This window comes from Lonchura striata, chromosome 2, assembly GCF_050655825.1.
Source record: "Lonchura striata isolate lonStrDom1 chromosome 2, ASM5065582v1, whole genome shotgun sequence".
Taxonomy (NCBI): Eukaryota; Metazoa; Chordata; class Aves; order Passeriformes; family Estrildidae; genus Lonchura; species Lonchura striata.
Window position 1 is genome coordinate 138203315 of NC_140704.1, and position 23618 is coordinate 138226932.

At 36.6% G+C, this 23618-nt stretch overlaps 1 protein-coding gene across 11 annotated transcripts in view; it reads left to right on the top strand.

Annotated features, from left to right (window-relative positions):
• The window catches only part of LOC110479303 (uncharacterized), a 78490-nt gene that overhangs the window by 2173 nt on the left and 52699 nt on the right, over window positions 1-23618 (top strand). For 5 of the 11 annotated variants that reach the window (XR_013339779.2, XR_014953021.1, XR_013339774.2 and 2 more), the window contains exon 2: window positions 13064-13110. Coding sequence is in view for 1 of the 11 variants with exons in the window: in XM_077782482.2 (XP_077638608.1) it covers window positions 13073-13110; window positions 22479-22510 (70 nt within the window). In the remaining 10 variants the exon portion in view is untranslated. Of the gene's footprint in view, window positions 1-13063; window positions 13111-13610; window positions 13648-14018; window positions 16273-22478; window positions 22511-23618 lie in introns of those variants that run through there. The other 6 variants (XR_013339776.2, XR_013339772.2, XR_013339780.2 and 3 more) reach the window with 4 other exon arrangements.

A 23618-nucleotide genomic window follows, 5' to 3' on the forward strand; every position in this document is an offset into this window, starting at 1 on the left:
TTTGCCAAATGCTTTAATCCAAAAATTAGAATTTACTTTTTAGTATTTCTGAGAGTTATCAAGTTTATATTTTCTTCCTTTCTTACACAAGACCAACAAGATCTTTAGGGATTCTCTTATCTTTCAGGAACATGAGCATGTCCCTACTTCCCAGCATGACCATATTTCCTATTCTTATGTCTTGTTTTCCACTGTTTAATGGGATACTAATTGGATTTGAATACTGTTCCTTAAGTTTAACTAGAATTATATTCATAAGATATTTGAAAAATCTATCTCATGGTTAACTCCAAAAAAAATTGCATAAGTTCACAAGTTTTAGGTATAATATCATTCAGGTTTGTTGCTCAAGTGTCAATGGCAGAGCAGTTGTAATTTGAGCAGCCACATGTGAAAATACCTTCATCTCATATAAGTCACATCCCATACTATTAACAAGTTGTCTTTTTTATTCTGTTGGGGGTTTTCTTTCCCCAGAAGAAATAGCTATTATACAAGAGGCAGTTTACCAAGAAATTTACCTGAGATATTTGCAGTCATTCTTTTGCATGGCATGCTGTCTGGAAGTCTAACAACTAATAAGTTATATGTACAATAATCCTTGTTCAATCATAAAGCACTTTTGGTTGTTTCTTTTTTATTCTTCTTTATAGGACAGTGCAGTTTGATCCACTGGGGTTTTTTTGAGCTGTGCTTCCAGTTGCTCAGATGCAGATACCTTGCTTGAGCATGGACAAGTCCCTGTTGTTCCACTTTCCTTTTCACTCACATTAAAAATGTGGGACCCACTGGGTGCCTTAAATCACTGAAGGAAAGACTTGAGGTATGGGCCCAGGCCAGCAATGAGGTTTGTAGCTAACCAAAGTGAAATGGTAAACAAAACCCAACTTGGTCTCTTCCTACCCCTAGTCTCTGTCAGGAATTTGCAGTAGCTCTGGAGGTGATAACTGAAAGCCCTGGAAGTGCAAAAGAACTTTATTTTGATTTTTTGGCAAGGGTAAAATATATGCGCTGTTTTATACCCAATTCTTCATACTGTGTTCCTTAAATTAAAAACATAGCATATACTGCTCTTTTACTTAAATAACTATGTTCTGAATATGTTCATCTACTCTAGAAAAATAAGTTCCATTTTTTTTCAGAAATAAAATATTACAATTAGATATTAGATTTATATAATTAGACTACAGAAAACACAATCCAGAGGAATGGTGCTACATATTTTAACATCAAAGATTTGCAGATCTTTCCCATTGACCTTCTCTTTAATTACTTTGTCCTTTGGTAATAAAGTTAGCAGGAACTTTTTACTGCAGGATATTTGTACAAGATTAAAAATATCCCCAGGAATTTACACACTGTCAAGAGTAAATTAATACTCTCATGCTCTTGCTGGAACTAGAAGCTTGGTAACTGAGTCAAACATTAGTCTATAATATTCTGACTTTCAGTAAAAACTTTCAAATGGAAGTAGTATGCTTCAAGAGTGCTTCAGATTATAGTATTTCTTGACTTCAATGAAACACAGAGAAATGTAGGGGATGTGGAGATAATGCATGTATGCATAATACATAGTTGCATCTCTTGCTTTCTCTGGCCAGAGACCATACAACACATATAGAAAGAATACTCTCCCCATTCCCACCCCCAATATATATAAGTGAAAGGTATATATAGTAATGAGAATAAATACACTGTTAAAATAAACTAAAATACATTAATATAAGAAGAAATTAGGTGGGATTTAAAATTAATTCTTTGCAGTATCTTTACCACTGTATGTTAGAATCCAGGACAGTGTTACCTTGGTTGCCCAGTAAAGTAGTCTGTCAGCTAGAACTGCCTTACTTTCTTGGGATCCAAACATTTTAGTCATTACTCTCACACACATTTCTCATCCAAAACTTTCCAGTGATTCTGCTGTAGGTGGAGCACTTGCAAGGTCCTGTGTGAATAGTTGTAGTGAGGAATGGCGATGATCCATTCAACAGCAATCAATGAGTTGTCTCTTTAGTGTAGCATCCTCAAGAACAGAGAATTTCTCCATGGGAAATGAGAGACATTGGGGTGTTGACAATGCTAGTGAAAGGGTTTAGTGTACACATTGCAGGAACCCACCCTGGTCATCAGCCTGGGGACAGTAAGCAAAAGCATTTGGACACCTCTCAACAAGCAGTTTGGATTCATAAGATCAAGCAAAGTCACCCTAAACAAGAGCTGCCAGTTTATGGACTGAGCTACCCAGGAAAAGTGAGATTATTTTGCTCCCAGATGAAGGCTACGATCTCTTACTTTCTACTCATCAGTTTCTAGAACTCACTAAAATATGACAAGAGAATATAATGGAGTTGAAGGGTGGAAGTGTAGGTTCAGTTCTCAAACTGAGAAAATCTTAATCGTCACAGCTTAAGTTTGGCTGCCATTTTTATGGCCTCTAAAGAAAAAACTGTTTGCTATTTATTCTGCACTGTTCCTTTTTCATGTGTCGTACAAGCTACCAGAGAGACAAAAAATTTTGTTTTGGTAACTAGTTGGACTAAGACACTAAAAACGTGGGTTCTGTTTGGGGTTATTTTTTTGTGGCAGTGGGCATACCCATATCACAAGGCACAAATGAGTGGGCTGTACTCAGTTTTAGCTGTGATTTTTCTGTAATTTCTGCACTTCTTAGTATTTAACTGTGAACAGCAGTATCCTTTAAATGTGTTGTATATAACACTGTCCATAGTTTCAAGAATAGATGGAATGTTTTTTTGTAGGCTTTATTTTTTTGTGTCCAATTTTCTGTCACCAATTAATGAGATTTAAATTTTGTATCAATAGTAAATGAGGAAAACTAAAAAATTGCTTAATCATGTTGCTATTTTGATTAGCAATAGCAAATTCTCAGAAATACCAGTAATATTAAATACAACACAAGCTTGGGAAGTATAGTTCATGTTGAGAATACTGCTATTTTCATTATATGAGACACAGCTGTTTTTTTGTAAAAAATCTGCAGTGCCCTGACATTGTATTAATGCAATGATTTATGATGAGCTTTGCTTAAGATATTGAAGTTCAATACTCTTTAGGAATGGTAAACAATAGATATAAGGTGGTTGATATTGGTGTTTAATTTTTAAAAGCACAGGAAGACAGAAGGACAATATTGTGTTTAATAGATCAACCTGTAACACAGGAGACTGGAGCTGAATTCTAGTGTTAGTTATTGTCTGTATTGGATTCCTAGCAGGGCTGACAGTACTTCCTTTTTCCAGCCCTCCTCCTTCTTACACCCATTCCAACTGCAAGCTCTCAAGAAAGGAAATAGTTTCTTGCTGTTTGTGTGAAAATTATATGGTTTGTAACACAACTTTGATCTAGCCTGGTCCCCTTGACACTAATATGTCACAAGAAATGTAATAGTCTTGATATTGAGTTTAGTATTTACAGTGTTAACAGTGATTATGTCTACTGCACTATTACCTGCAACATCCTTGTCCTTTCTCTGAGATCCTCCTATAGGTCTTGGCAGGAACTTTTTCCATTTGCCAGGTCTCATGAACTGACCCAGAATTCAGGCTGCAGTGAGAGGATGCCGGGCAAGCATTGCCTGTGCTGCTTTGGGTATCACCACAGTATAAACTGTAAGAATTTTACCCAGGTTAATTCTCACCTTTTGGTTTGCTTTTTGATACTTGAATTAGCTACTCTATATCTGTTGCAGGGTCTAAGTTCCTCTGAACTGAGTCCCTGAAAAGTCAGGGATTATTGCAAGTATTTCTGATCCAAGATGGGAATAGAAATCAGAGAACAGTGGTATTCAGTTCAAAAGTAATTCCACAAGGACAATGAAAGCAAACTTTTATCATCTGAAAATTGCTTTAGGGATGGTAAAATATTAGAAATCAGATGGTTAGACCTTAGTGCAGTGAAAGTCTGCAGTTTTACAGAACAATAGCTTTCCAAGAAACGTGGTCTGACTGAAGGCAGACTCTCTCCTGTGAATTGATACCACATTAGCTCGTGGAATGTAACACACTCAGCTGAGATAACAGCATATTTTCAGAATATTTCTCACACAGGGAATGAGTCAAAGGTTCTTTAAGTCAATGGCATGTTCCCTTTCTAAAAGTATGCATTATTAAATCAGTAGAACTGAATTAATGGTCAGACCTAAGTGAAATATTAAATGTAGATTGACATTAAATCTATGGTTCCTCCCCTTGGTAAATTGCAAAGTTCTTAATTCTAACTTAATATTGCTTCTTCTTTAATAATAGTATTCTAAGCAATTTATAAATTTCAACACTGGAACCTCTTGATATGAAACGCAAACTTCTATTGGGTGAACTGATAAATTGCCACAGATAAATTTAGTCCATGAAATTATCCAAGTTACTAGATGAAGAAATTTTCTTTATGTGGGTCAAAGGTGTATTTACAAGGAGAAAAGCGGGCAAAAAGAGATACATAACTACCCAAAGGAACCTTTTCCTTCCCATTTAACCAGGTCATGGCTGCTGTGAGTCACAGACAGTAGGTCTATGTGAGTTACTTGGTGTACCTCAAGGTTCCTTTGGTTCACAAATTTGTTCTGCATCTATACTAAAGGAGCCACAAGGTACACTCTGAGGTGAACATTGATGTGCTTAAAACACATTCCTTTCTCATGGGTTCAAGGCCAAAATTGCACCCTGAGGAGGAATGAATAAAACATCAGGAGTGTTCAAGTGGATCTTCAGATAGTAGAAAAGAAGTTTCTGTCTCTTTCTACCTCAATGAGATGTTCTTCTTAAGGATAGCCGTGCACATTTATTCCCTTAGTTTGATCTTTCTCACTATGCTCTATTCCCTAATTAGCCAAACTATATGAAGTAGAAGTTCAGAGGGGAGCTACCAAATGGAATCATTAAAGTTATTTTAGAACTTTTTTTCACAAGATTAAAAAAGTAAGAGAAAACACTAACTTTGGTTCAAAGCATAGATAATGTATTTAAGGGCTATAGAATAATTTATACTTGCTGCAGAAGACTGGACTGAAATATTAAAAAAATCAATATTGGTAAAAAATAAAACTTCAAAGGAAATGTGAAAACTCTGTAACAGGTACTCTGGTTTTGCAGCATTCACAATGTAAATAGCAATAACTTTTCTCTGCATGAACCTGGGATTTTAAATAAAAACCCAGATAAAAGTACTGGTAAAAACTTAACTATAGCTACTAGAAAAAATAACTGGTTTTGGAATTTTTTTTTTCTCAAAAGAATGTTTACGATGAAAGTGAGGAATATTTTAAAGTGAAGGAAGGTTTTTATTTTAATAATTAAATTTATCTTCTTCCATATTTCACAAGCAAACCCTCAGGCATGTTTGCAACTTTCTCAGATCATGACTTTCATGTTGTGGGGAAAAAATCATGCCAATACTCTTTCATATCTTGTATAGCTCTAGGTATAAGCAGCTACATTTCCCTACAAATTCATCATGTGTAAGACTTCCTATGGATTATACTGAAACTCTTAAAAGTGGCAGAAAAAAACCCAATTCTGTGGTAGGAATACATGAATAAGATTTCCTACCATGATTATGTCACAATGTTATGACATTTGACTCTGATGGCAGAAAAAGTGTGAATTCACACTGCTGTTACACTGACCTGAACACTTCCTTACTTTGGAATTGCAGGAAAATGAACTTGCATACATACTCTGTTTCTATATTACATTGCTTCAGGTATTGGAGAATGGACAATGTCTCGAGAGAACAGACATAAATTTGTTGCAGAAGCTTCATTTTCTTAAGTAATTTTCATAGTCTTTCTTTTTCAGTTCATATTTCAGTAACAGCAGACATCCAGAAAAGCAGAGCAGTGAGTGCAGCTGGAGTCAAAGTAATAATTTCTCCCAATTTTGAGAGCTACTGAAAGAGTTGTGAAACTAAAACCTTTACTCTTGTTGTGTTGCTGAGGGAGAAATACCCGAAGCACCTGTCAAGCACTCAGCCTTCACAAGCCTCAAATCACTAAGTTTTAAAGATTAATTGTTTTGATACTCCTCAATGGGTAATGTCCAACCTTGTACTTAGAGAATTAGTAGCTCTGTCTTATAAATCCTATTCATAAGTATTACTGGCTTGAAACTGAAAATCTTAGAATAAAAAGCAATCTACAAAAACATAAAACCACTCATGCAATTAGGCATCAATCAGCTGAGATGGATGGTTCAAACAGTTCTGTCAGAGCCTATGAAATCCACCTCCCAGCACCTGAAAGAGGGTATTAATCACAGCAATCAGAACCACAGCAGCAGTGATCTCCAAGCAATGGAAATCCCTGCTCAATGAAACCTCTGGCTGCAGCTGGCCAATAACAGTGCAACAATAAAACCACCACACAAAAAATACTGAAGGCAGGTGTGAAAGTGGCATCAACAGCAAAAAACTTTAGGACAGATGTATGTATCTCATCATAGAAGAGCAATAAACTGAAGTATGAAAGACTTTCCCATCTTCTTCTTTAGATATTTCTACAGAGAATATCTGAAGGAAAGCAAACAAAACCAGAACTGAAAGCCAGAATTTTTAAATCCAGATATTAGGTCTTACATCACTTTAAAATTTTTTTTAAATAAAAAATTGCTGAAATTAGTTCAGCTAAATTGTGAGGGCAGCTGCTAAAAATATGCTGGAAAATGCACTGTTCTATGTGCTTATTATCATATTCCTATGGAGCTCTTTTTGTGCCATTATTTCTTCCTACTTCCATCATAACAATACTATTCAAAAAAGCAAATAGAAATCTTCACACCAGTGGGTAGGAAAAGATGTACCAGGAGAATTTTTTTTCAACTATGCGGACTCTAATTCACATGGAGACAATCCAGACATATGTGGCTAACACCTCGGGATATGTAATTTACATTACAAGTAATGCTTTGACAAGCATCCAAAACCACAAAAAAAGATTTTAATGAAGGACAGTATCAATTTGCCTCTAGCATATCTCTAATTTGAGTATAACTTGGACTGTCTTGTGGGAATTCTGCTTGTTTGGATAAAATCTGAATTTATCTTGCCTGCATAAAGATATTGCTTAAAGGAAAAACAGCTGCATTATATAATATCAAACAGCTTAACGACTACATCTAATTATATAAAAGACTAAACTACTGGAAGCAATGAAAACATTTATTGGATTATGAACATGAAAGCAAATGGAAGCAGCAAGTTTAACATAGACTGTGCTATAAATGCCCTTGAAAAATCTATGTCCTTGCCTTTCCAATAACAAGCTATGTTTTATAGGTCATAATGTAAACCATACTTGGAATAAAGCTCCCTGGGTGAAGTTATTAGAATTGCCTCTAGAAACTGTTATGGCCTTTAACAGCAGCATTGAACATTTATGGGGGAAAAAAACCCACAAACAAACAAACAAACAAACAACAACAACAACAACAACAACAAAAAAGCCTGTGCAATTGGACTTTCTTTTCTTCCAAGCACAGAAAGGAAATGTTGCCTCAGTTTCCTGAAATACAACCCGAAATCCCAAAATCTTCAACTTGTCACAAGAGAGATTAGAAAATTAGTCTTTACAAAATGAAATCTGAATCATAAAGAGTCAACACCTCAGACATGAAGATTGAACCAAACTATCAAGCGGATTGAATTTTTCCCCAGACTAAGCATTGCACTTTCATGATGGGAGATGCAGCCATCTTCAATTCAGCAGCTGTTGCAATGTGGGCAGAAATACCTCAGGAAATAATAGAGAATGAAAGCCTGAAGGCTTGCAGTACCTGACAATTCAGAAGAGCCTTAATTCAAAGAGAAGTATAGCTGAAAAAAGAGGAAAGATGAAAATTATTTCTTTTCTTATTCCTTTTCATCTTCAATTCTCCTTTCTTAGAATTTCTTCTGCCAACAAAACCTTGTAAATATGTGCTAATATGTGACTCATGACTAGTAATTGCTGGAATTGGAGTTTGATGCAGGATGATTTACTGTATGGTGGCTTTCAGGGGATGTCCTTTAGAGACAGTGAAAGATGGTCACCATTGGACACCATAAGCTGATATATCAGCTGATACTGACACAGGAGTATGCCTTGTGGTCAGGATGCTATCCAGAGGGACCTGGACAAGCTCAGGAATTGGGGTCATGGTAACCTCCTCAGGCCCAGCAAAGCCAAGTGCAGGGTGCTTCACCTGTGTTGGGGCAACCTCTGGTATTGTGAGTTACAGACTGATGGATAAACAGATTTAGAGCAGCCCTGCTGAGAAGGATGTGAGGGTGATGGTGGGTGAGAGACTGGTGGTTGGACATGACCCAGCCAGCAATGGTCACTCACTGCCCAGAAAGCCAAACATGTCCTGGGCTGCATCCAGAGCAGCGTGGGCAGCAGGGTGAGGGAGGGGATTCTGCCCCTCTGCTCTGCTCTGGTGAGAGCCCACTCAGAGTGCTGCAACCAGGTCTGGGAGCCCCAACACAGGACAGACCTGTTTGAATGGGTCCATAGGAGAGCCATGAAGATTATCAGAGGGCTGGAACATCTCACCTGTGAGGAAAGGCTGAGAGAATTTGAGATATTCATCTTGGACAAGGGAAGGGTCTGAAGGAACCTTATTGTGGCCTTTCAGTCTTAAAGGGAGCCTAGGAAAGATGGTGATATAGACTTAGCAGGATGTGCTGTGATAGGACAAGTCATTAAGGTTTAAACTGAAGAAGTATTAATTTAGATTATCTGTAAGGAAGAAGTGTAGAGGGTTTTTTTCACAATGGAGGTGGTAAAGCACTGGCATGGGTTGCCAGAGATGTGGTAGAAGATAAGAATATTCCAGGTTGGGTGAGTTTGGTCTCTGACCAAACTGAATCTAGTTGAAGATGTCCCTGCTCATTGCAGGGGGGTTGGAGTAAATGACTTTATATGTTCCTTCCAACACATCTTAGGATTCTGCATGAAAACATACAGGAATTTGGGGAAAAAGGGCAACAAACATAAATTGAAAGTTAAATATTTTTTATTATTTTATTCTATTATGACCATTCATTCTATATAATTTTTCTAGAATTTTTTATTACTGGCATTTAGGGCCATGAAGATTTTATTAAAAGCACTTGCAGGCTGCACTGGTTCAGTTAATTTCTGTATATTCTTCATGGGTGGTCCCAACAGTTAGTTGATCATTGATCAGTGTAGTCTGTGCATACCCCATACATTTCCTTTGCTATATTCCTTTCACAGCAGCCATTCCTTCCTGCACAAGTTCATAAGTTTGTGAGAAGAAGCTCTGAGCTTACTTGTTTGCCTGAAGTAACTTGCATTATATTATCACACAGTGTAAAGGGCATCTGAGGCTATGCTCACACTGGGCAGCAAAGGGGCTCCTTCTTCTCCAGGCTCTTGACCCTGAGCACAGATTTGTGCCCAGGCACTTCAACACTAACCAAGCAGGACTTCAAGTTCCACTGTGTGCCTGTGCTCAAAGAACTGTTTAGGCATCATCTGCTCTGATGGCTGAGTGTACTGCGATCTACATGGCTTGTATGCTAGGCTGCATCATTAAAAAGTTTATATTTATCTCTGTATTGTACTCTCATTATGTGTAATATGAAAGAAAAAATGAAGAAGTATAACTATTCTGACAGATAGCTACTTTGCCAGTGAAGAATTTGCTCTATCAAGTGATCTAAACATTTATTTAATTTGACAGCAGTTATTGTCAGCTATTTCAGAGATAAACCTCTAGAATGATGTGTGCAGGGACAAATATCTTCTTTGTTCTAGAAAGTAATTTTTTAATGGATTTAAGGATATTGTCTTTGTAGGTGAGTTTGGAGAAAGAGCATAATGTTACAGTAACTGTGACAGCTGAATGTAGCTGAGGACTGGTGTCTTGTAATTATTAAGTTAGGATATTGATTTATTCCTTTTAAAATTTTAACAAAAGCTGTTTCTGTTTGTTCTGTGGCAGTAAGTTTCACAGGCTAATTGTGAACATATGACTATGCTGATATGTGCACTATTTACATGCAGTCTAATAAATATGTTTCCTTTATATATTCCTTTGTTTCTATATTATAAAAGATAAATAGCACTGTTTAATTAACATTGTTTTTTAGGATTAAGTAAATGCAGGGGTTTTACTCTTCATTTTACTTTCTTCAGTACTAGTTAATTTACTAATTGCAAATTAATAAAAAATGTAATGGCAATTTTTAATTCTGTGTATAACATCCTAAGAAACCAATTTAAGGCAAATCAGAACTGTTTAAAAGCTGACATGACAATGTATTCATTCAATTTTATGCTCCTAATATGATGTCCACTTCAGGCAAACTGTTTCTAATTCCATTGTTTAGGTGAAAACAGTGAAATTTTAATCACTAATTATCCCAGGTGACTGTAAAAAGGGAAACATGAACTTATCTTAAAAAGGGTAGAAAGGAACTACTGGGAACTACTGACCTGTCAGACTCACTTCTATGTTTGGGGAGATCATGGAAAAGATCCTCCTAGCAGCTCTGCTAAGGCTCACAGAGAACAGGGAGGTGACTGGAGAGAGCCAGCACGGCTTCACCGAGGGCAAGCCTTGACTGGCCAGCCCAGTGACCATCTGTGATGAAGTGACTGCATCAGTGGACAAGGGAAGGGCTACAGATGTCATTTATCTGTACTTCTGTAAAGCTTTTGTAAATGCCCCCAACATCTCACCCTTTAAACAGGAGAATGGGATTTGATGTGTGTACTGTTAGATGGATAAGGAAATGGTTGGACAGCCACATCCAGAGGCAGTGGTCAACAGCTCGGAGTCCCAATGGATACCAGTGACAACTGGTATCCCTCAGCAGTCAATATTGGGACAGTGCTATTGAATATCTTTATTAATGGCACAGACAAAAGGATTCAGTGCACCCTCAGCAAATTTGCAGGAGACAGCAAGCTGACACACCTGTGGGTGACAAACCTGAAGGATGGAATCCATCCAGGGGGATTTGGACAAGAATGAGAAGCAGCCCATGGGAATCTCAGGAGGTTTAATAATAAGTGCTGGTGCTGCACATGAGTTAAGGAAACCACTGGTGTCAATCCAGGCTGGGGGATGAACAGATTAAGAACAACCCTGCTGAGTGGGATCTGGGGGCGCTGGTGGATGAGAGGTTGGACATGACCCAGCAATGTGCACTTGCAACCCAAAAAGCCAAATGTGTCCTGGGCTGCATCAAAAGCAACTTGGGCAGCAGGTTGAGGGAGGGGATTCTGCTCTTCTACTCCATTCTCACATCTGGAGACCCCAGCTGCAGTGCTTCAGCCATCTCTGGGGTCCCCAACACAGGAAGCACATTGACCTGTTGGAGTGAGTCCCAGGGAGGGACATCAATTTGATTAGAGGGATTAAGCACCTCTCCTATGAGGAAAGAGTAAGAGAATTGGAGTTTTTCAGCCTGGAAAAGAAGGTTTTGGGGTGACCTTATTGAGGCCTTCCAGTATCTGAGGGGAGCTCGCAAGGAAGATGAAGAGAGACTTTTTACAAGGGCCCGTAGTGAGAGGACAAATGGGAATGGCTTCAAAGTGAAAGGGAGTTGGTTTAGATTAGATATTAGGAAGAATTTTTTATTGTGAGGATGGTGAGGAACTGGAACATATTGATGGAACAGAGAAGTTCTGTATGCCCCATACCTGAAAGTGTGCAAGGCCAGGCTGGATGGAGCTCTAAGCAACCTGGTCCAGTGGGTAGTACCTCTGTCCATGGCAAGGGGGCTGGAACTAGATGACCTTTAGGGCCCCTTCCAAACAAAGATATTCTATCATTCTGTTATTCTATGATTCTAGTAACCACCAAAAATATAAAAGCAGACTGTTTCCAAAACAGTGCAAAAACTTCTGATTTTCATGTTATTTTAGTAACTAACTATATGTGATATTCTTTCAGCTATTTTAGATACTGCAAAAATATAAAAGCAAACTGTTCCCAAACCAGAGCGAGGATTTCTCCTCCAGTAAGGATTTTCCACCTGTTTCTATCATGAAATAAGTCAGAAAATAATTGATTAACCAATGTGATATAAATTGGGACTGAATCAAAGAGAAAAATTCTGCAAGAAATATGTCTGTGCATCCAGAAGGAAGTAATTACACAAATGCAATTGAACAATTTCCTGAACCAGTCAGAATTTTGCAGCTTATCTTTAATTTGTTTTGCTTTCGCTACTAACTATTGTATTTCAAAGTAGGAGATGACATGTTGTTATCTCAAATTCCCTCAAACAAGCTTCTAAATTGGGATACACTGGTTTCTCCTAACAGGAATCCATTTGGTCTAATTGATCTATGACTCAGTGAACTTTACATCGACACTGAAAATACAGAATATTCATGACCTTGTCTATAAGCATAGCAAGAGGAGGTACAGAACAGTACCTCTTGTAAACAGTGTTTACAAATCAATTGGACAACTAATAATATAATGTTGTTTTTCCTCTTTCTTCTTGGTGCTTATTCCTGATAAGTTTTCTGTTAAACCCTAATGTCTTGCCAAGGAAACTTAGAAATAAAGCAACAAATATCAACCACTAAAATAAGGTGAACAAAAATGGCAAGAAGTTTAAGGTGCATTTTATTCTTTTCTTAAACATTTGTTTCAAAGCAAAATTACTTAGTGTTTATGCAAAAATTTAGCCTCAGCATATACTATGAAAATAGTTATTCCTGTTTGTTTCTCCTGAAATTGAAAACAATATTTATGTTACAGGATGTGATTATTTCAACAAATATGCTCTCTATCTAAATGGAAAGATCCTTCCTTTTTTTCACAAAACAGATGCATAAAAATTTACCTCAAAAAGATTTAATATTTAATATTTTCTCATTTTGCTTTACTTTCCACAGTCAGTGTAGGAAATACTGCACAGTTGTACATACCTAATACAAACTCTGGCCTTCCAGTTATGTAAGGCAAGACTTTAATTATATTGTCATAGTATCTGCATTAAAGAGTATGTTTAACTCTGGTTTTGAGATCTGGAGGATGTACTTCAAGCATTTAATTAAAGACGTCTTATTGCAATTTTTATTTAGGAAAGGAAGATGAAGAAATTAGCCACAAGAGAAAAAAGCCCTGGAAGGTAAGGGTCTCTGTATCTCATAATTAAATGTTTTCAAATATCACAAGTGAGTTCACAAAAGGGATCATAATATAGCACAGAATAATAGAATGGTCAGGGTTGGAAGGGACCAGCCAGTCATTCAGTCCAATGCCCCTGCCAAGGTAGGTCACCTAGAGCAGGTAACACAGGAATGTGTCCAGGTGCGTTTGTAATGTCTTCAGAGAGGGAGACTCTACCACCACCCTGGACAGCCTGTTCCAGTGCTCTGCCACCCTCAGTGTAAATTTCTTCTTCATGTAGAGATGAAATTATTGTGTTTTATTTTACAGTCATTGCTCTGTGTCCTGTCCCTGGGCACCAAGATAAGAGTCTGACACCATCCTCTTGTCAGCCACCTTTGAGATATTTATGTGCATTAATGTTATCTCCTCTCAGTCTTCTCTTCTCAAGACTAAGCAGGCCCAACAAGGCTTGCTTTTGTATTAAATTTTAATTGAATTATAACTTTGAACTTACAGGAAATTAATATCTGGTTGGAATTATACAAAGGAAGAGGTAAGATCTAAATGTTAACTTTTAATTAATTTCCTCATTTAAGATCACCCTAAATTTAAGAGAAATGTGATTATTCAAAAGTTAAGGCATATATAAACTTCCTGATATCTCAGTTTTGGAAAAGAACTTCACACAGATTTCTTTAATGCTTTGTAATTTATGGTGCATTTCCAACTTTCTACAGTGATAATTTCTGATAACTTTGAACAAAGTTTTGGATAAGTTTGAGTTATTTTTAACCTGTGAAATTGGCTTAATGGTACACACAGAGGCTGCAGCAATGTTGTGCTGCTCCAGCATCCTGGGGAATTCTGAGATGTTCTGAAAAAGGGTCTGTGAATAACTGATGACTATTCATTGCATCCTTACAGGTGTATGCTTAAGAAAGACTCACAAAGATGCACTGAAGCAAAGACAGAGGAAGAATACACAATTCATGTCTTTGATACTCATCTTTTGGGAGCTCCCTGATATTCAGATTTTGCATCTCACAGCCCTGTGCAAGAACCTCTAGCACCAAAGCTCTGAGGGGTTTGCAGGGCCATGCAGCCATGTGGACACAAAGATGTGTGGGGGAATGACTGCCTTACAAGCACTTGCCAGGGAGCTGCAGGGAAGGGTGGGATCCCTGAGGGTGTCCAACACCATGCCAAGGGTCCAAGGCAGTTCAGCTTCCTTAGTTGCTCACAGGCTGGGCATGTGTGGAAAGCCCCACTGTGGGGTACTCACCCTGGGGTCGGTGCCTTCTGCAGAGCTGATGTTCTGCACGCTGTGGAGAAAGCAACACCTGCTTTGGGCTCACACTGCCTTGCCATGGGATGCACTGCACCAACTGAGTCAGCAACAGTAATGGCAATGACCAGAGCAGCTGCACTTGCTGCAGTCAGTCTCAGATGTGGGATGGAGAAGCCATCTGCTAATGCAAGTCTCTTGGAAGCAAAGTCTGAATACATTTCATAGTGGCATCTAGCAGAATATCTGCCCTGTCATGACCTCTCGTGCTTCCTAGCAAATCTCTGTAAAAAGAGCTCCAGCCTATAGTAAACTATCTTAGGAGACAAGACAGATGCTTTAAAGAACAGCTATTTGCCACTAGTTTATGCTGACCCCCCAACTAGTTTATGCTGACATATTTTAAATGCAGGGACAGCTCATACTGCTTTAGCTACTGCTTCTCTGACTATGCTGGAGAAAAAAGCCTAACCATAGACAACTTTCTGCAATGTGCTAAGTATTGATTTTTGAAGAGTATCTGGAAGCATAAAAAAAAAAAAAAAAAAAAAAAAAAAAGAAAGAAAGAAAATTTACTTCATTTACTGTGAAACCTGTGTTTCAAGTCACAAACCTTTTGGTTTCCAGTAGCAAGACCACACTAACCAAAACTACCCTGGTAGGCTGGAACTAGCGGCAGAGAAGAAAGATCTATCTTCTTCTCACTAACAGGAGACATCCTGGTATATAAATAATAAAATAGGGAAAATAGCAATGTTGCTACTCAGGTACAAAATACTTCCATTAATAAATGGGGATATTAATCTACTTTATATGAACCAAAGAAATCAATATCATACGTGGCTTGTTCCAGGGGCCTGCACAGATTTTGCATGAAGTGAGCTGGTTATTAAACATGCTGAAACTGAAATGAGTCGGTGTTAAATAATTCTCTAATTCATCTTGCCTTGTTTCAGTGACAAACTCCATCTTAAACAGTTAAGTGATTACAAGTTTGAAATTAAGTTCCAGGATGAATAATTAAACAGAAACTCTGACATCTGCAAGAAATCAAATTCCCTACTCTAGAAACATTTAGAGTAATAGATACAGGAGTAGATTGGTAACACATTTCTGATTAAATTTAGTCTGTGTAGAATGGCTCCTCATATATTTCAGTCAACAATACACTGAAGTAATTTGTATGTTTTTCATAATTTGGTTTCCCATTAGCAAATAATAAGATAAAAGTCTCCAAAATACATTTGAATTTGAAAATTAGGTAAATTTGTCTGCTTCCCTGGGGAAAAAAAATATAATAATTTAAAACTGAAATGTATCTTTGGTGAGGTATGTGCTTACTGTGGATCTTTTTACTTGATGAACAAGTTGAGAAACTTGTTAGAAAGAAATGTTTGCATATTTGCTTTATAGACAAAAGTTTCAGTTTAGGAGAAACTTTCTTTTCCTCATGACAAAACTCAAATCATCGACACACAGAAGTTTAAATAAATCAGAGGAAAGGTCAATGAGTTACATGTTATGATGGCATTAAACCAAATGTAAAATTTTAGCCAAATCTCTACTTCCTATTACCATAAAATGGAAAATCTAAAACCTTAGAAATTACTCAGAAATTCTGTCATTCCAACTACATTTCTTTGAGGTACTATCTGTAGAAATCTATCCTTTTGCTCCAGCAATTTTAGAGTCTGTGCAGAATGTCAGGATGAAGGTCTCTTTCCCAACCTTAAAAGCCTGTAAGCCACAAAACATCCCAGAATGCCAGGTACTAGATGTTTGGGATGGTGTCTGTGGCTGGAAATGCTCTGTATCATTTCTTAAAGCCGAGTATTGTATGTTTGTAGCACTAGGTCAACTCAATTTGTGATGTCATTAAAATATATCCAGTAATTTCTCCTGTGCATTATTATAGATTTAGCATTAGTCAAGAAAAAGAAGCAACTGTTTTCATTGGCTTTGCATGGGAGCTGTATATGATGAATGAAATACAATAGAAAAAACCATCATAAGGGTATGAGTAGAGCATGTTTCTGGTAATCATATGTTTATTGTCTTATGTGCTTTCATGAAACATATGCCAGATCTGGAAGACGAGAATTTTGTGTAACATATTAGATAAGACTTAAACACTGAAAAAATATTGACTCATGTCAAAATTATACAACATCTTGAAAGCATAAAGTAGAATGCCATTTATCAAAAAAGGGTTGCAAATCTCCAGTAACTCCCAGTGACTACATACTTATCTCAAAGAGAACAGTGACAGAGGTGATACAGAACCATTATATCCAGGAAAACTTAAATGTGAATACCTGCAATGCAGACAGTCTAGGAAGCAGCAGTGTGAGCAGATAATCAGGGCAAAAAACACTGGAGACTACAAACTAATCTACACTTCAAGCCAAAATGGCTCACAGGGTTAGAGAGGTTAAAGCACTTTAGTTTTACAGCCAAAAATGCATGAGAGACTGGTATTAAAAATATAACATTAGCCAGCTCTTGCTTGTTAAACTGATGAGTCTCACCCCTTCAATACAGGCTTCAAAATGAGACCAACAAAAAAATTATTATGCACTTCCATGACACTGAAAGACCAGGTTGTACCAACTAATGTACCAGTTTGTAAAAAAGCTGTAAAAGGCTGTTATTACACTTAGACATTGGAGACACTTGAGCAACATCTGTTTCCCGAATTCTGTAATCAACAAAGTACTAGAACAACCTAGATATTTATAAAAATTCCAGGAATTGCCGCAGAAGGAATTAAGATACAACAATTAAGATTTGCACTAAAAATGCATCTCTCTCAATGATCCTGCTGTGTCCTCTTCAAGTCTTCAAGCAACTTTCCAGCTCTCAAGCTTCTCATATAAAGCAAAATTTTTCCTAAAACAAATAAGATAAATGGAAGTAAACTGTCAAAGCCAGAAAACTCATGATTCACAGATACATCTCATACCTCTGGAAAAGCAACCTTTCTGTCTTGTATCTCTAACAAGTCAACACTAACACTCTCTTGTTTTTTGCTACATAACATCCTATGCTGTAGGATAGGATAATAATTTCCCTCTCTAGAAAGACTTCTTCAGAAGCAGGACTTTAAAGCTTTCTTTCTGCAGGCTCCAGAAGAAGTCACTCACAATATCTCTCTGTACCTTAATACCATTTTCAGCTAATCCATTAATGATTGACATGATTCAATTTTTTAGCGCAAACAAGGGATAATCTGATTCAATTTGCAACTAACATCTCAGCAAGTAAAGAAGCACTGACTTGTTAGAGGGACTGCAGAAGTGAACTCTCTAACTGGTGCCTTAATCCTGTAAATGTGAAGGCAAGCTCAGGTGGCTAGCTGTGTTTACCTATCACAGAGGCATTAATCTTGCCCAGTTTAGACAATCTGGAGTTTGATAAACTAGCACAAACTCATGTGTGACATTAAATGTACCATCCATAATCATAAAAAAATAAAAAAAAAACAGTCTAAGAATTTACCCTTACACTGTAGTCAGAGGCCGATGAGTTTATTGCACTTATTTTAGAAACAGTAAGAACTCACAAAGCCCCTACAGTTCCTGTCCTCTGGGGAAACCACATTTATCTTCTGATTGAACACAAGATGGCAGAGCTTCCCAGTGGAACTAGCACAACTCTTAGAAAATTTGGCTTATACCTCCTTTCCTATTTTAAAAGTTTGTCATCCACCCCTGCAATGGCTCATGGGAATGTCAGTGTCTTCTAGTGACCTACTGTGAAATCAGAATTTTGCTGCCATGTCTGACCATCTAAGATAAAGCAAATTGTTTTACAAGCCAAAATCTCACCTTCTCATCCATTTCAAACTCTGATATCCAACTCTGGATATCAGAGTTTCTCTCATCAACCCAACCAGCTGGAAATTTAGAATAAACAGCAAAAAAAGAGGAATTTTTCTAGTTTTTAATTTTTTTAAAAAATTTTTTTCAATCCACCTCTAAGATTCTGTTTTATTTATTTTAATTACGCAATATAATTTCTTTGGTTGCAATGCTACATAAACCTTTTGAGACAGCAGTAAGTTTGATCCAATTCCTAATGGTCTGATAAAAAGAAAGGCATCTTTTCTCAGTGAGCAGTTTGCTCATTTTAGAAACGCCACTGTGTGAAACAATGGGAGGATTAGTAATGTGGAACATTGTGAGAATGGAATATTACTATATCAGCCAAAGTATTGTGATAAAAGAAGTTGGATGATTCAGTCATAAAACCACATGGTGACAGTAATTTTACTTTAAGATGAGCAAATTTGTTCCATTCTCTGAACACCTACCACTCATTATTTCAGATGGATCATATTTAAATTTGATATATTTTAGAGTTAATTCCTTTGATTCCTGAAGACATTTTCCAAGAAGCCTAAGATGCCCCTGATTATACTTAGCTTTAGATGTCATTGGAGTAAAAAGATCACGTCATTGCAGATCCCTTTCAGGCAGAGGATGCAAAACTGATTATAAGAAAGAAAAGTATATTGCATAAGCAAATTTCCAAGATTATGCTCATTAAATTTGTCACTAAGATAATTTGTTACTCAGAGTTGAATGTGATCAAAATAAATTTTTTAATTAAAATGTATCAGATATTTCAAGCTAAAAAAAAGTGATACTATAAGAGAAAAATCTATTAACAGGTACAAGAATGATAGAGAAGAAAATATTATATCTTGATTCTTAAACTGTACTTCTCTACATGAAAATCATAATATGTAGAGCTTATTTTTACCATAAATTTTGAAAATAACTAATTACATAGAAAACAAAAAAAAATGTTGTACAACATATATACATTTTTATTACAAATTAATGGAAACACTTCACCACACTTAAGAATTTAAAAGATTACTCACTCGTCAATATTTACATGATATTACAAAAGGCAAAGAATGCCATTCACTATGACAAAGCAATTTTGATCAAAGGATGAATATTTTTATTTCTTTTGCATATCAATATTTTCTTATTCCTAACTTTCAAGTTAGCTTGTTGTTATAGCTGTCAAAATTTGAAAAAAGAATCTTATTTTGTTTTGATCTGACCTCTGAGCACAGATTATCGATAGGTAATGACAATGTGAATGTGGGAAAGCACTGGGTAATTCAGAAAGTTTGGTTTTGTGACCCTGGTACAGAGATTGAGAAATTGAGATGCAAATTCAAACCTTCCTAGAACCCTTTCAGTGAGGTGTGTGGATTAGATGGTGACCCTTCTTTGCTAAAGGCAAGATTTTACCACAGTAGAAATAGTTGGTCGTTTCTAACTGTGGGTGACAGTATCTTAGTGATCACCTTGTCCTTCTCTGTGACAGGAACTGGATTCAGACACTAAACAAGCAAAAAAGTGTTATAAATTTGCCTCCTACTTACAAATTCAAAGACTAAGTTCAATTCAGTAGTGTAAATGGGTAGTTTACATGCACTTTCTTTTTTTTCTCTCAATTTCTTTCTCTCATTTTATATATATTTTTCTTTTGTTTTTGTCTTTTTTTTTTTTTTTTTGAGGGGCATGGGTGAAAAAAACAATTATTTTAACCCAGTTTAGGATAATGTGAGTTAACTCTGCAGCAAAGCTTCAGACCCATAGCTGACTCATCTAGGAAAATAATTTTCCAGTAAAAGGAAGGAAATAGTACTGTGACTCTCCAGAAGCAATTACATCCAGAACAGAATTAATAAAATCAAAGTCATTACTTAATTAAATGAAGAAACTGTTTGTTTCAGTTTTTCTTAGCATGACTATATTTGATGGCAGTCTTTTCATCACTATTTCTCTGGCACGTAGGTGTGTCCACAAACATACTCAAAAAATAAATCCAGATAACATAGTCTGGGCAAAGGAAGCCATAGTTGTTTTATAAATATATTCTTATCATGTATCCAGAATATTTAATGGGAAATGTCATGTTTATGTAATTTATTTTAGCTACAATAAGAAAAAAAAAGTAGAGAAACTGCATGTGCTGGTTTTGTCTGGGGTAGAGTTAATTTTCTCCATAGCTGGTATTTGGTTATGTTTTGAATTTGTGTTGAAAACAGCCTTGTTAATTCAGGTATGTTTTCATTATTGCTGGGCCTTTCCTGCTTCTCACCCCTCCCAACCAGGCTGAGAGGGAGCACATTTGGGACAGCTGCCCAAGGGTTATCCCACACCATGGTGTGGTGCTCAGCAAATAAAGCTGGGGAAGAAGGAAGAGGAAAGAAGAAGGGTGTCACGGCTGTAATTTGTTTTCCCGAAGCACCCTTAAGGAGAATCCCTGCTTTCCTGAGGATGGCTGAGCAGCTGCCTGCCCATGGGGTGTGGTGAATTTGTGTTACTTTACCTGTTAAATTGTCCTTATCTCAACTTATGATTTTTTCACTTTTGCTCCTCTTATTCTCCACCAGGGAGAGGAGGGAAATTGAGGAAGTAAATGTGTGGGGCTTAGTAAACAGCTGGGGTTAAACCACAACACTGGGAAGCTCCATATCAACAAATGCAAAAAGCTTGTATATAGGACTGACATATTTAAAGATGTCTAACTTATTCCTCAGAATTTATACTTTCTTCACTTGAAAGTAAAACAAATAAATGAATGATTTCATAACTGTGGAATCCTGGAAACGGCCTGGTGAATAGACGAATACATTATTTTATTGGTGGGCTTAAGACACAAATAAGAACTTAAAGTGAGTTTCCATACTCATTAAAGCTAATTTCACGCCACAGTGCAGTCCATGTGCCAGCAATTTAAGAACTGGAATCTGTGATCCTTCAGTGAGGCAACCATGTTGAGTGTACAGTTAGCAAACATGATAGAAAATAGGTCCAAATTACAGACTACATGTACAGAGATTCAAAAATAAGACTTAAAGCTCAAAGTATCTTCAAAACACCTGGATATACACTTTTTTGCTGTTCAAGCAAAGTAAATCTGAAAGCAACATGGATGCTGATACTCTGATATTTCTCAGAGAATTCCCTATACTCCTTAAATGGCACATAGAATATACAATTTATATGCCATATGAGATACTAATATTTTGAGAAAATCTAAACCCTTACCTCTCTGTTACTATTTCACTTCAAGTAGCATTTGCTTTTTCTTTCTGATCTACACATTTTCACTTTCATTTAGCCAGGTTTTGAAACTGCATTAGATAAACTAGCATGAGTTCTCAAAGAAAGTTTTCTGCTAGAATTGCAGGACAAATGAAAATGGGGCCTTTCTACTAAAGTGTCTTCGCAAATGAAGGAGACAAAATAAATCTCATTGCATCAATAAGTAAAATATAAAAGCTATCCTCTAAAAGATGATCAATAAATTCTCTGTTACATAGAAAACTGCCTAGAGAAAACAATTGCAAGAGTTTGACATGAAGGACATACAGAATAAACATTTTATTAGAATATTTTTACAATACTTGAATGAAAAAATAAGTGGGCCATTTTTTTCTTCATTCACAATTGTAAAGAAGGGATTTTTCCCCCTGGTGTCAGTTCTGAGGTAGTAATAAATATTTGGATTACTTCGGAAAAAATCAGATGTGCAGTGGCTTTTATTAAGTATATCATATCCTCTTAGTCTAAATTTTGTCTCTCAATAATTCTGTAGTTTGTATTTTTATTAGTCTTTTCTCTTTTAGACCACACAGGCTCTGTCCTAGTATTAATGGAAACTTTAAGTGCTTGAGAGCTGTGCTACATGTGTGCTGTGCAGGGGCCTTCACAGTCTTTGGCAGCCTGCAGAGGTCATAATTTCTGTTAATTTCTCTAAGTCATCGAGACTCTATTATTTGTTCTCCAAATCAATGAAAATCACTCTCTTCAGATTATATTCTAACACAGAACTCAAATTTCCACAATTATAATTCACTCAAGAACTTGACTTCCTATTCTGACGACGATGTCCTTCAGAACAAACATTTTTAGGAGGAAAACTGCCTGAATAGCAAACAATTAATTTGTCAATTTCCAGAGGGAAACCTGCTTATTATCTGAAGAAGTAGATGCAATATAAGTGGAAGAGTTTGGCCTACTCCTTTGGATAAAAAAGCAATGCTATTGAATATTTTATTTTCACAGATATGTTGACCACAACTACATTAAGAAAGATGGTAAGTGCATGCATTAAACTGCTATAAGAAGTGGCTTAGATCTAAGCCAAAACTAATAAGGACAGTAGCTCTACTATTAGATTCCTATGTTGATAGGACAGTTTGCACTGTACTGGTTATCATAATTTCAGGAATGAATGTGAAATATTTTTCTGCTGTTAAAAATGTCTTTCACTTGCAAGATTACTGACCTTTCAAATGAATCTGTTTTATTCTAATACAGAAGTGAAATCTAAAACCTGGGCCACAATGAGTATCTGTGTAGACTAAATGGGAGTGGTAATTGGAGAGTGATTGCACAGCTGCTGGATAGGGCTCCTTGTTTCTTTGAAATGGAAATATAATGTAGGATGTCAATTACATTGCAATTACAAAGACAAGTGATAATCCTAGCATTTGGCTGTTAGTGTTCATTTGAAAGACTCCCTTTTCCCACTGGAAATTGTAATATGCTTCAGTGTGCATAGGAACATATATATTCTGTGGGTGACAAATGACTGAAGCAGTGAGAATTTCTAGCACAGCTACCTTTACCTTTCTAAGTGCACACACGCATACACACATGCACAGATATACAGACACAAATTCTACATTTGTTAACAGTCGATATGACAATAACAATTCTTTGGAGTTTATCAATAAAGGTAACAAAGTATCCCACTGGGAAAGCTATGTTCAAGGAATTCTTTCCTCTCTAACATGAGCTTTTTTAAAAAAAATCTTCCTTGAACCTGGTATTATTGAAACCCACTCAAGGATGTTAGAGAAAACAGGTAGGAAATTAATTTGTTGGAATTGGTGCATCTAAAGGACATCTGGATCACTGCTTTTCATCACTTCATCTTATTTCTACCAGTGCAGAAGAATTCACAATGCTAAATTACTAATGAAAAATAATCTGTAAAGACCAGTGTCTGTATATGTCTCTATACAGCACAACAGAGATAGGGCTGACATATGTTGTTTCCCACCTTTAAAACAGGCATAATGCAAGAAGAATTTGGTTTGGGTGTTTTCTACTAAATACAGACCTTCTGAAAGCAAGTTCATGAACTATTTATGAGTTATTTACACACTTATTTACTAGTTATAAGTTATTTACACAGTA